Source organism: Pinus tabuliformis, chromosome 4_2 (assembly GCF_031772625.1).
Source record: "Pinus tabuliformis cultivar Carrire ecotype Pingquan chromosome 4_2, CPIR1, whole genome shotgun sequence".
NCBI classification, from domain to species: Eukaryota; Viridiplantae; Streptophyta; class Pinopsida; order Pinales; family Pinaceae; genus Pinus; species Pinus tabuliformis.
In genome coordinates, this window is record NC_142304.1 from 133,804,739 (window position 1) to 133,818,873 (window position 14,135).

Here is a 14,135-nt window from a genome sequence, read left to right on the forward strand (position 1 = left end):
TATAATATTCTTGTGAGAATAAAAATTGAATATATATTATATTACCATGTCATCTAGATTGGTAAAGATTCTATGTAAATAATACTTAATAAACCACCCATCTTATAACTGTTTCTCGTACGAAATTCTTCACCACGTGATAATGCCAACACACGTAGCCAGGAGTAAATGAAACTCACATATTCTCGAAAAACAACTTGTTAACGGAACCGAGAATTAATCTCAAATTTGTTCTTTGGACGTAGCATATTTTATGCTACCACATGATCTGGCAATGTAATTCACAAGTGGGCACTCAAACATGTGAGATAATTAATTCCAAAAGGTTGTACCGGTATGTGTATGCGGGTATCGTGCTGTGAGCTCTGGATGGTATATTTGTGGCCATATTAGAAATTCGTATTTTCTGTATACATGCATGTGTTATTGTCTATGTTGCAGCCATAAAAAATTAAAATTGACAAATTGTAAAAATCCATTCATCCACAAAATACACGGAAAACAAGTAGGTAAATAAGAATTCCCTACTGTTCTGTGTTGTGCGGCTGTATGTCAAAGGATATTGCTAAGCTAAACACGTTCCCGTATACCCATCAATGATGGGTAGCCTGCAGGTTCCATTATGACCCATAACTACAATCACAGGCCCTCTCTCTGTTCCAAGTTACCTACCAATTTCCATTTGAATGACCCAACCACTATCTCTGCTATAGAGGTTTGCAAACCACGTCATAACGTACAACTTTAGATGGTTAGAATTTTATTTTTTTAGTTTTTTTGTTAGGATGGTTCAGGTAAATTTGACTCAATTAAATTACTAGTAGTTTTTTGGGCTCCAGGTTTATAAGAAACCATCGTTTTCATCTTTAATGTAGCCTATTTAATGGAAAAAAAAAGATTCCACTCTCCAGCCGAATATGGTAGAGATGTTGTAATGTTTAACATTTTTAAAATTAAAATCAAATCGTTTTTCCCATGATATTTTTAATCCATAGTATTTCTCATGGTATTTTCTGTAATGTAGACTATTTTTCCCATGGTATTCTTAACCCATAGTTTTTTTCATGGTATTCTTCACTAATGTAGCTTATTTAAAGGCTAATAGTTAAATTAACCTAGATCCATCTTAACTCTTGATTTACCAAGTGTCGAGAAAGATCAAATTTATTGACTCTACAAAATATTTGCATCTCAAGATATTTCATCCCTCTCAGCATTTGGTAAATCCAGAGTTAAAGATAGACCTAGACTGGTGACTAATGAGATCCCAGCAACTGTCTTTAAACACCACCACTTCTGATGCTGACCCATATGAACCAACCACATACAAAACTTTGTAATAATTCTTATGGCGTTCTTCCTCGAATTATTTATCACATAAAGCAGCAAGCGCTAAGTTCTGTCATATTTATGTTTTTTTAAAGTAATACAAATAGTATCATGTCAACCAACACAAACAAATAAACTATAACCACCCAGCTACTTTGATCCTCCCGTAGGTGGTTTGCTTGATAAATATGTCACATCAACTCATTGTAGGGTCTACTTGTCACTAAAAAGTTGTCAAAGACGTTATCAAGTTCCAAGAGTGACTATATGCAGAATTGAATACCATTCAATATCATTTAAATCTAGACACATTAATGAGCAAAATAATCAGTTTTTAGATGAGATGATGAAACTTATACAAGTAGTGATTGTGAGGTTAATATCTGGAGAAGAGTGTCCCCCTCTTGGGTGCCAGCTTCACCATGACCATCCGGGTGTGTGCATCTACAATGCAGATGCACTAGAAGTATCACCAGCCAATCAATTTTAGTTTGCCAGTTAAACATATTTGAAGTACACCGTTTGAGGGAAAGGAAGAAAATTACAGAGAATTCTTAAACTTTTCATTTTGTATATAACCTCCACACTAGAGAAGTAATGATAGCATTTCAGATAAAAATGAGAAAAATTATGAAAGTTGTTTAGATATCTCCTGCACAACGCAATATGTTAAATTCATGTGCACGGTGCTAATGCAAATATATTTATATATTTATGATGTCTGTATCTGTCTATGCCTCTTCTCATTCCTGGACAACAAAAATGCTGAAGCCTAAACTTCAGGCTTCAGCATTGTTGTGGTCAATGATCATATTTTATTTAGTATTCAGTTTAGACGTTGACAAGATATGAGATATAATGGTAGTATGAAGTGTACAAGGTGAGACCCTCTGTCTGTGTGATCTGATATTCCTAGTGCTAGTCCCGAGGAAGATCAATCCACTTGAGCTGCAATTCCAGTTCACCGCACTCAACATTCTGAAGCCTCAAGCATATGTCCTGAACTGTTTTTCCATCAACATGCCGAATGCAACTATCTTTCACAAGGCAGTTGCCTTTGCATGCTACCATTCTGTGCAATTCTGTCTCAGATTTGCTTGTCAATGTTAACGGCAACGCATTTCTCATGCTTACAGCCATGACTAGAGGTTGCAGATCGATTACAGCATCTCCCATCTTGTCATCTCTGCTTAATTTATCCTTATCAAATACTTGCTGCATGCACAAAGGAAAATCCTAATACAGTTAAATTCAGGGGTTAGGGATATCAGTGGATTACTTTATCACTGCCTAGCCAAACTATCCATCCAAGTTAAAACATGGTCGTAGGAAATTAATTTTGCATACCCATGTCGAAATTTTGATAATAGAACTCAGATTTATGCCTAATAAAGAAAAGAATTGCTGAATATGAACCTATGGTGAACTTATTACAGATGGTGAATTTTATCGTTTCCTGATGTATTTCATATCAGAAGAAACTAGTGATAATTATTACAGAATTAAATATACAAACTATTGCGGAGGAATTGCAGCATCCAAAAAGTCTCTAAAATATTTCCGGTGCTTATCATGAAAATTTCCACCTTATATTCCATGGTACTGTAACTTCATTATGCTCATGGCACAATCTTTCTTCTGCCTCATATTTGGCATCTTTTACTATTGCATCATTGGAAATGGAAAGGTATTTTTGAAACGCTTGGTTTAAATAATAAATGAAATGGTTTTTTTTAACATTTTTTTTTTGGGTCAATTGTTCAAAATCTGGTGCAAATTCGAAAAATCACAAGTTTCATTTTGTTCAAAATCTGGTACAGATTTTTACAAATCATAAGTTTCAGTTGTTTAATTTACAAAGATGAGTGTCTGTCCCTGGGGTCTCCACGGTACACGGGGTTTTTCAGGGCGTTGAATCCATTTATGCATTCAAAAGTGTATTTTAATCAACAAGAATCATTGTCAGATTCTGGCCAAAAAACCATTTCATCTATTAATTAGACTACCTCTTTTCAAACTGCATCAAACACACACCTTGTTTGTACATCCAAGGGAAATTCAATAGTCACAGTGGTTTCAAGGGGAAATTCAATAGTCACAGAGTCATTTCAAGGGAAAATTCAACAGTCAGAGAACTATGTAACCGGATTTGTTGGAAACCCCTGTCGAATCTGAATCCTGCGAATCAGATACGATTCGACAGGAATTCGAATACCAGAACAGGATTTGACGTGTCCGTACAGGATTTGTACGAATCCCGTATGGGCACAACGAATCCCGATTCTGGGATTCGAACCCCAAGAAAATGACTCAGAATGCAACGCTTAATTTTCCAAAAAAATCACTCAGAAATGCAGAGTTTTATTGTTCTTTCAGTTTAAAGTTTATCTGTTAATTATGGAGGAGAATCTCTTGAATATGGAGGTCAAATATGCTGTTGATTTCAAACATTACCTGAAGATTTGTGTTGGAGGTAACATCAGTCTTACACACTGCGGAGGAAGTGCCAGAGGGCTGCATATGGAAAAGAAGACTGGTGGTTTAAAATACCTTTGACAAAGTTTTCTTCATATAAATACTCTGGTATTGACATATCCCTCTTTTGGATGATGGTGAAACACAGAGGTGGAGGGCATTGCACCTTGAAAATTTTGAGATGGCTACATTGCATTAAAATAAATTATGAATTATGAATCATGATTTATGTGACCACTGACATGTATTTGAATTTATAAATTATGAATTATGAATCATGATTTATGTGACCACTGACATGTATTTGAATTTTGTATGTACTATGCATGCTATAGCCTATAGATGAAGATCTATGTTTGAAATCAATGAATTTGTATCATTATTTAGAATTTGTGTCAGAAATATCTAATTTTTAATATATATATTTAATAAAATAATATATAACGAATCCTACGTGTCCTATTCCGGGGGGTCAACGTGTCCGAATCCGACACTCGAATCCCCGAATCCTACGAATCCCGAATCCCTGTGTCAAGGGACTTAGTCACAGAGTCATTTCATTGGAAATCCTTAGTCTTATCAACGAAATCCCATACATATACCCTATTCTCAAAAAGAGCCCTTGGGTATTGACTCCCAATTAAGAAGCTTTGGAAGCTTAGGAGGTCATCTGAGATTCATATTCTTTTAGGGCAAGTCCTTTGTCTTCTACATCCATTCCCAGTAATGTACATTACATGACACTTGTTTCCCTTAGCCAGTTCCTTTGGCTATAATCTAGAATGCACCTAAGGCTATGAATGGCATTGTCACGAGTCTGAAATAAAGCGTTTTGTTTCTTTTATTCAAACTCCATCAAAGAACATCTGAAAAAGTGAAACTATGAAACAATCATACATTTGTAGAGATCACAGGTTTCGAAAACAAATCAGTATTGTGCAATATAACCTTCGTTACCACGTTTGGCAAATTTTGAAAAATTTGCCGAACTTCAACGGAATTCGAACTTGAATATGAACTTCAACTCGAATTTCAAGGCCAAGTTATTCAAATGTTAAAAAGAAAAACCCTAATTCATAAAACCCGATTTAAACCTCTAAATTTTTAGTTATGGTTTTTTTTTAAATATGTGTTTACTGTGAATATGCAATTTTCATTTCTATCATATATTTTTAATGAGGATATGGAATGATCATTATTATTCGCAGGTCTGGTCAAAAATAAGACTCAAAATTATTATAACAATATGCTTAATATGACATCAATATGTCACTTACAAAAATTAAACCCAGATTGGGAGGATAACAATAATTTTGAATTCTATAGTTTCTAGAATTTGATGCCAAATTTTATCATGTAATTTTGCACTTCCAATTTTTTGTTGAGCCTCGTGTTTGCTAAACTAGATTATGAACTTGAACCAAGTGACTAAGGATATAACTCTCAACTTCTTGGAGTATCAAGATATGAATAATTCACCCTACAATACTTCTATTCTACTTTTAATTGCTTTCTTGCCCCCAAGAGAATAGGGAATGGTCTTTTTGGGTTAAATAATGTATATCTTCTTGTCAAAGTGGATTGTCATCAAATGGTCAAATCAAAGCACTTCCACTTTCGTTTAATGGTCAAATCAAAGAACTTTCAGTGCTCAAGCCCCAGTTCAAAACCCCCAAAGACATGTTCTCAAGTTCATGACAACAATTGAGTTAACAAATGCATTTAAAACCAAGACCAAGTCCAAGTCCTAGGATAGACAACCCTCTCTAGTGGCATCTTAGTCAAAGGTAGAGCCCAATTCGTCAACAAAGGGTCGTTTACCAACCCACAAAATAATGGATGTTTTTGAAAAAAACAAGATTTATCTCCAAAATAATAAAAGAAGGCCAAAAATATTTAATTCATGAATATCAAGATTACTTAGAAAATGGGAAAACTAAATGTGCCACTAAATGCATTAGATGTCCTTGTAAAAGGTAAAGCCCAATTTGCCAACAAAGAGCCATTTACCAACCCACAAAACAATGGACAAGATTTATCTCCAAAACAATAAAAGAAGGCCAATAATATTTAATTCGTGAATATCAAGATTACTTAGAAAATGGGAAAACTAAATGTGCCACTAAATGCATTAGATGTCCTTGTAAAAGGTAAAGCCCAATTTGCCAACAAAGAGCCATTTACCAACCCACAAAACAATGGACAAGATTTATCTCCAAAACAATAAAAGAAGGCCAATAATATTTAATTCGTGAATATCAAGATTACTTAGAAAATGGGAAAACTAAATGTGCCACTGAATGCATTAGTTTGACAAGTCAAGGATCCATAGTTATACACCATTACAATTGTACTATCAAAATGAGTATTGATCATCTCAAAGACTCAACAAGGACAACATGAGAAGTATGAATATCAAAATATGTTATCATGCTTTCTTAGAGCCCTGGGACCTCTATGTTAAGGGCATAATAAGCATTCATTATTATTTTATTAGTTATGGTTAGGTTAGCTTATTGGTGGGTTAGATCCAATGTACAAGACAAGATATGATGCCTATACAAATGAATCTCTTTTATTATAAATAGGAGATAAAATGACATCATGTAAACTACCACTAGGCCAACCTCACCATAACTGATAAACTAATAATAAAAAGATATTAAGGGCTTAACATAAGGCCCTAGGGCCTTGACATGATTCATCTAATGCATAGAAGAATTTACTATTATTTGAGTCAAAAGCATGGAATCAAGTTGTAATGTTCCTAAGTAGGAATGCAAGTGATATTAAATAAACTGTGCAACAGAATATAAAAATGAAATACACATTAAACATCCATGGAAATGCTGCAAATAAGGAATTGTTGAGCTATATTATTAGAAATCTGCAGGCTAAATACAATATATATTGGAATGGTGCACCTGGGCTTGTCCCAATGAACAAGCAAGACCAACCCCAGGTGGGAAAATCGCTGAGTTGAAGGCTGCCCAGCTACTGCACCACTCTGCATTGCGCTGCCCCAGCAAACCATTGCAGTGCTGAACTTCGACTAACTAGAAAGTTCTCAAAAACCACCCAGAAAATTGTGTGCTTTTAACCCTGGACTCCTTGGACAAAACCCAGAAAAACCCATAACGGAATTTAGCTGGTTTTGAATTATGTTTTTCGGCCCCTTTAAATTCGGCCCACTGGAAACGACATGCAAATCCCTTTGCAAACTCCTCCAAAATGTTGGATTTACCTATGCTATCCAACTCCTAACTCCTCGGATGGCTCTTGGCCAAGATCAACTACTCCCCAAGTCACCACGAATCACTGTTGGATGGCCTCTGTGCTGTCCCTCTACTCAGAAATACGATTAACTGATGTGTTCATCCAGCTAGCTGCAAACTCCAATGAAAATGCCTACACTATGTTGCTTCCTCAGTTCCTGGATCTCCCAACAAGCAATGAATCCCCTACTGCCCTTCAACTCCTCCTGCGTGTTTTTTGGTTGCCCAGGAATACGCAGTTCCCTTTCTGCGTTGATGACTGAAGTGTGTTGTTGCCCCTGACTCCCTGAAACTCCTGTAGAACAACCTCCCTAGGGCGTGCACGGATGGCGAAGAAGTGGGCAAATTTGGTCAACCTGTCGACCACTACGTATATGCAATCCTTCCCCTGTATTGTGGGGAGCCCAATGATGAAATCCATCGAAATATTTTCCCATTTCCCCTCCCGGATGAGAAGTGGCTGCAAGAATCTTGCAGGGTGGGTTAACTCCCCCTTGTTCCGCTAACAGGCCTCACACTCATGTACGTGTTGTAGCACGTTCTCCTTGAGGCCATTCCACGTGAATCTCTCCCGAACAGCCATATAAGTCTTCCGGAACCCCTAGCATCTGGACAATGGTAAATCATGAGCTGCCTGGAGTACCCTCTCCCTCAACTGCGAGTTGGGCACTAAGTAAATGTGCCCCTTGTATTAGATGACCTCATCCATCACACGGTAATGCTCATCTGCATGTGTCCCCTCTAATACCTCGCATGCCCTCTTGTCCTTGGAGTACTCCACCAACAACTGAGCCTTCCAATCATGGCAAATGCTCATGAGAGATAACCCAACTGGTCTCCGAGATAGAGCATCGGCCACCACATTGTGCTTCCCTCGCATATACTCTATGTCGAAATCATAAGCCTACAACTTGCTGACCCATCTCTATTGCTGTCATTGAGGCCCCGCTGCCCCATGAAATGTCGAAGACTATTGTGATCAGTCTTCACTCGGAACCGGTTGCCCACCAAGTACTGGCGGAACTTGGCCAATGCATGCATAATGGCTAGCATCTCCTTCTCATATATGGAATATGACAACTCATGCGGTAGGAGCTTTCGACTCTCGAAAGTTATGGGATGCCCCTCCTGTGACAATACTACTCCAACTCCTACCCCAGCTGGGAAAAGTCCAAAAGTGCCAAAACAGGGCAACTGCTCATCACTTCCTTGAGGCGATCAAAGGGGACCTGTGCTCCATCATTCCATGCAAAGGCCCCTTCTTGGTCAAGTCGGTCAAAGGCGCTGCCAGCTGCGAGAACCCTTTGACAAACTTCCTGTAGTAGGTGCAAATGCCTAAGAAGCCCCTCAGCGTAGTCATGTCTCGGGGTACTGGCCAATCCCGGATGGCCCGAATCTTCTCCTCGTGGACTTTCACCCCATCTGCTCCAATGATATGCCCTAGGTAGAGCATCTTTGTCAACCCAAACTCGCACTTGGAGAGCTTGGCATAAAACTGTTGCTCCTCCAGAATGCACAATACCTCCTCCAAGTGTTGGAGGTGCTCCTCCCATGTCCGGCTATAGATCAGAATGTCATCGAAGAACACTAGCACGAACCTCCTCAACTGTCCCTGGAAGACATGGTTCATGCATGACTAAAATGTGGCCGGAGCATTGGTCAGCCCAAATGGCACAACCAGAAACTCAAAGTGCCTATACTGGCACCGAAAAGTTGTCTTCGGGATATCCTGATCCCTCACCCTAATCTGGTGGCACCCTGAACGCAGATCAATCTTAGAGAAGTACTTGGCTCCTCTAAGCTCATCCACCAGCTCGTCAATACGGGGAATAGGGTACCAGTTCTTTAGACTCTAGAGTCTTCTGGTTGAGGGCCTAGTAGTCAATGCGCATCTGAAGGGTTCCATCCTTCTTCTTCACCAACACCACTGAAGAAGCGAAAGGACTGGAACTTGGTCTAATATGGCCCAATGCAAGCAGCTCCTTGATGGCCTTCTCTATCTCGTCCTTATAGGCTTTGGGATGCCTGTACAGAGTAGTGATCACTGCCTATACACCCAGCTCCATCTCAATGGTGTGCTCAAATCCTCTATTTGGTGGTTGCCCTAGTGAAACGTCCCCAAACACTACTGCATACCTGTCCAGCAAAGCCTGTATGTCTGTTGGTGGTGGTTTTGCTTGTCCCCTAGCCTTTGAGATCCTCAGCTCAACTGCCCATGCAATGTCCCCATGTAGTAGGTCTACCTCCATCCTTTGGGCCGAAACTGTCTGAGGTGGGTAAGACTCCATGCCTCTCAAGACTACCAGTTTGCCATCTGGCCTAATGAACTCCATCTCTGGTTTCCTCTAATCCGTTGTGACTCACCCATGGGAATACAGCCACCGGACACCCATCACCACGTTGGCGTTTGGCACATCGACCACAAAGAAGTGGTCCGTCATCAAGTAGTTCCCCATAACTACTGTCAAGGAGAGCACGTATCAGGTCACTTGGCACTAGGACTGGGAAACCCTCAAACTCTGTTGTGGTGAGGCGCCTCCTCTGGACCAACTGGGCATCTATGAAATTGTGGGTAGCCCATTGTCCACCAGCACTGACACCCTCTATCCCTAGACAGTGCCTCTAATCCTCAGCATCAAAAACTTAGGAATCCTGCATAAAGAAGCAAGGACTCCTCCTGTTAGGGTAAGAGATGCCCCTCCCTATGGAGGTGGTGGTGGTGGTCCTCTGTCTGTCGAACTCTCTCCATCTGTCCCACCGCAATCCTGCTCTACTTCATCCTCATGGTCACTGTCAGAAAAGACCTCAATGTAGTGTGCTCTACCTGCAGTGCAACTATGGCCAGGTGTTCAGGACTCTCTGGATGTGAAGCACAGCTTCCTCTTCCGGAGGTCCTTCCTTGTCTCCTCATCTAACTGCCCCATCCCCTGTGTGGTCCTCGGCGGTGGGGGTCTAGTCTCATGCCCCTTCTGTGGGAAAGGGGTCCGTGCAAGAAATGGTGCTCTAGTCTTGGGTATAGCCCCCTGTAGATCTCTGGCACACAAGACTGCTTCTTGCAGCATAGAGGGTCTACGTGACTTCCCAGTCCACGCAAGGGCTCAAGAAAGCCCTCAATGTAGGTATACACCCTCCTTACCTCGGATAGATCTGGAACCATCACCGACACTTGCAAAAAATATGAAAAGTAATGCTTCGAGTTGCCAGTTTGGCGCAGTTGTGTCAGCGCTCTGAAATAAACCTCCAGATCCCTCTGATCAAATCGCTCCACCACCCTCCTGGTGAAGTACTCATAGGAAACTCTTTGGGCATGCCCTAGGGTGGTCAAGCCATGAAACCACCAATCATGGGCTTTCCCCTCCATGTGCAGCATGGCCATCTTAATGGCTTCCTGCTTTGTCGTCCGGTTGAGTTGAAAGTGTGTGTCCATCTTTTTAACCCAAGCCCTGTCCTGCACTTGGCAGTGCCATCAAAGTAGGGAAATAGTTCTCTGTCGCTCATAGTTTTGGGTCCCTTGTCCTATGTACCCCTTGTTCTTCTCACTCTGCTTGAGCTTGCAGTAATCTCTAAAGGAGAGGGCTTCTTTGAAGTCTTCATCCATAGGCTACCACTCTCTCAAGTAATCCCCCATCTGAGGGGGGTCTTCCCCCCTTGCAGGCTCGATTTGTGCCACTGGCACGAAAGAAAGTAGTGTAGCCCGAGTCGGCATACTGACTAAAGGGCGTTGCGCTACTAGTGAGGGGTGATCGAATGGCTGAGAGGCCCCGGAAGTTTCCCCACATAGAAACCCTCTAGGTGTGGTCCTTTCTGTGTTATGTGACTTGATCTCCTCTAGCATGTCTTTCTGCCCCTTGGGCAAGTCACTCAAGGCCCCCAGGAGGTTGTCGAAAGCCATCACCTCCCTGCTGTTGGGCTTTATCATTTCCTCCTCTTCGGCCACTGCTTTCCCCCGATCCTCCATGTCTGGAGTAATCTCTAACTCCCTTTCTCTGCTCCTGTACCTCTGTCTACAGTAGGTGATGTTCTGTTGGTCCCCTTCTCTCATAGGAGACAATCCCCATAACTGAGCCAGGAACTAGGCTCCGATACCACTGTAATGTTCCTAAGTAGGAATACAAGTGATATTAAGCAAATAAATTGTGCAGCAGAAAATAAAAATGAAATACACATTAAACATCCATGGAAATCTATGTCACACGGTTCGAGTTTGAATTCGAGTTCGACAATGATTAAGTTCGATTCGAATTCAAATTTTTCGATCAGGTTCGAATGAGGTTCGGCATTAGGTTCGACTATACATACATATTTTATCTATATATATATATATATATATATATATGACAAAATAATAGAAAATTCAAAATCGATCCATAAACACATGAATACAAATTCTTATTAGTAAACATACATGAATAATGTAATCATTCTAACATCTAGTTAAATGTAAACATACACAATAGTAGTTTGCAAAAAGAAATGACATAATTTTCAGTCTTCAAAATTTAAATGAATGTCAAATACTAGTAATCTTTTAAAAAATCACATAACCAAAACATGATCAAAATTTAAACATACACATCATTGTAGGAAGTTAAAGTTTGAACAATGCAAATAACCTTCCAATTATATAAGATGACGACTGATTAGTTTTTAGGCCACTGTTAGATGTATTATGACTGTTAAATTGGCAACTAGGGCAAAACTCCATGTGGGTCAACTTATTTATGGCAGCTGATAATTTTATTGGATCCCTCTCGTCGAGAGGTGTAAGATTGATCCAAAGATCATCCGATTCCGATAAGTATTTATGGAGATATGAATTTATTTTGTTTATGTAATTATTATCAAGCCGACCAGCACTTATGTAGGCTCTAGAAGCCCAAACGTCATTTCTATTCAACCTCTAAGTTTTTAGTATAAATAGAAGAGAACTTGAAGACATTTTACACACATCTCTTGTGATCTCTCTCCACGTGTTTGGGTTTTGTGGACAGAGAGATCTAGAGGAGAATACGTTGTTCTAAAGGCTGATCTAGCCTTACCCTAACTGCAGGTCAATCAGCAGCCCTCATCTATGCAAGTCAAGAAGGCTTCCTAAACGCTTCTACAACATAATCTTGTTCACGCAAAGGAGACAAGGAGCCATCCTAACACACATTATGAAACCTGTTACACTCAGTCATGAAGAAGCTCATATACGCTTAAATATGGAGGGCCAAACGCTACTGTAATCCTAACGCAGTCAAACCCTAGCCGCAGTAAGGAATGGAATTCATAACACAGTCATAAGTCCACAAGCAATGGAGATGATACGTGAAGGGCAGCCGCAGTGGATTCAATCACTGTTCAATTATGCTGGTCAATGAATCTATAAGATACGCTGTTCATGATTCAATCATTGTTCAACTACGCTGGTCAATGAATCTATAAGATACGCTGTTCATGATTCAATCACTGTTCAACTACGCTGGTCAATGAATCTATAAGATACGCTGTTCATGATTCAATCACTGTTCAACTACGCTGGTCAATGAATCTATAAATCCGCAGTTCTAAAGGTCCCTTATACGCTGTCCCAAGAGGCCCTTACAAGCTAAGCAGAGGTGCCCTAAATCTGCAGTAATTTTTTGGAACGCTATCTCATATGCAACAGAAACAAGTTCGGATGACTATTACAGAGACAAGTTCGGATGACAATTGCAGAGGAAAGTATTTTCGGTAAAGGAAGTCGGATAGGTGATCTCAACTTTAGTGATATCACAGTAAGCAAACTTCAATGTTATCACAAGCTCGTTGTTACCACAGTAACCAAAGTAACCACAATTTTGATGCTACATTTCAGTGCTATCACATGTATGGTTCAGTGCTCTTTCAATGAGAATATTTCGGTGCTACTAAACAAGGGTTTTTAGTGCAGAATCGCAGACACAATGATGAAGTCTCACCACAGCGCCACAGTCTCGATGAAATCTCAGTAAAGGATTTCGGTGCCATCTTAAGGTCTGGAATCAAGGTCGGTAAGCTAATGTCGTAATGCATTGAAGAAATCTGCCTCAAGTCTTGGATCAATACAGCACAGAGCTAAGATACTTATTCGGATTGGATCTTAACATTAAGCTGAGATTTTGTAATCTATTGTGTTGTGTTGATGATGTTTATATAACTGTTTTGAGGAGTTGCTATGTGCTAGGCCATAGGCCATAGCACCATAACCAGGACTGCTTAGGGCTGTCTAGATATAAAGAAGACTTACTCTAGCATATGTTGCAACTTCTGGAGCAACAAGTAAACAGAGTAATGCTACATTAGTGTTATGTGGAAGGACATCAGTTTGATGATCTCCTATGAGGGTATGCTACAACACTCCTTGTGAATATTTGAAGATTGTCAGTGCTGCATCCTAGAACAATCATCATTATCAGAATGATGGACTTACTGCTGCTATCATACAATATCTGATTTGTATATTTGTACTATCTCTCTCTCTGCTGAACTTTGAAGAACATAAAAGAAGAATTGATCAAGGGTTTCCCCACACATTGTGGGGTTTGTCCCTGGCTTGCGCCACATCCTGTGTCCTCTTGTCTTGGCTTGTCTTCTGCGTTTTATATTTATGTTCTATCTACAGTTTATCGTAATGCTGATGTGATTGCTAACTGTGAAAATTTAAATAAATTGCTCTAGCATAGAACATACCTAATCTTAACATGGTATCAGAGCTGAGGTGAAGACAATGCCCAAGCAAGAGTGAAAGAAGCAATCACCGAAGACAGTTGGGACAAGACAGAAGGATCAATGGGTTCCTCATAATTCACCTAGGGTGAAGTCAAAGCAGAGAATGTTATCAGAATGGCGCAGCGGAAGATTATGATGGTCCATCTTAAGATCACCTCATTGGGAAGTTCGGATCTAAGGGTGGAAGGAAAGGCGGATGCCTTGTTGAAATAAGTTCGGTCGTTATGCGAAGGAGTGTTCGAATGGCACAGACACATCTCTTGATGAAGACAACAATCATTCTTGGGACATCTTCAATGATCAAAAGAATGAATGGTAATGCAG

General features: G+C 40.0%; 1 protein-coding gene across 5 annotated transcripts in view; it reads right to left on the bottom strand.

Moving 5' to 3' along the window:
- Positions 1 to 2,019: 2,019 nt before the first annotated feature.
- Positions 2,020 to 14,135, bottom strand: part of LOC149168589 (GTPase activating protein 1-like) — a 187,737-nt gene continuing 175,621 nt past the window's right edge. For 3 of the 5 annotated variants that reach the window (XM_089428322.1, XM_089428321.1, XM_089428320.1), the window contains exon 4: positions 2,020 to 2,565. In XM_089428322.1, coding sequence (XP_089284448.1) covers positions 2,248 to 2,565 — 318 coding nt within the window. In that variant the 3' untranslated portion in view covers positions 2,020 to 2,247. The remainder of the gene's footprint in view (positions 2,566 to 14,135) is intronic. The other 2 variants (XM_089428324.1, XM_089428323.1) reach the window with 1 other exon arrangement.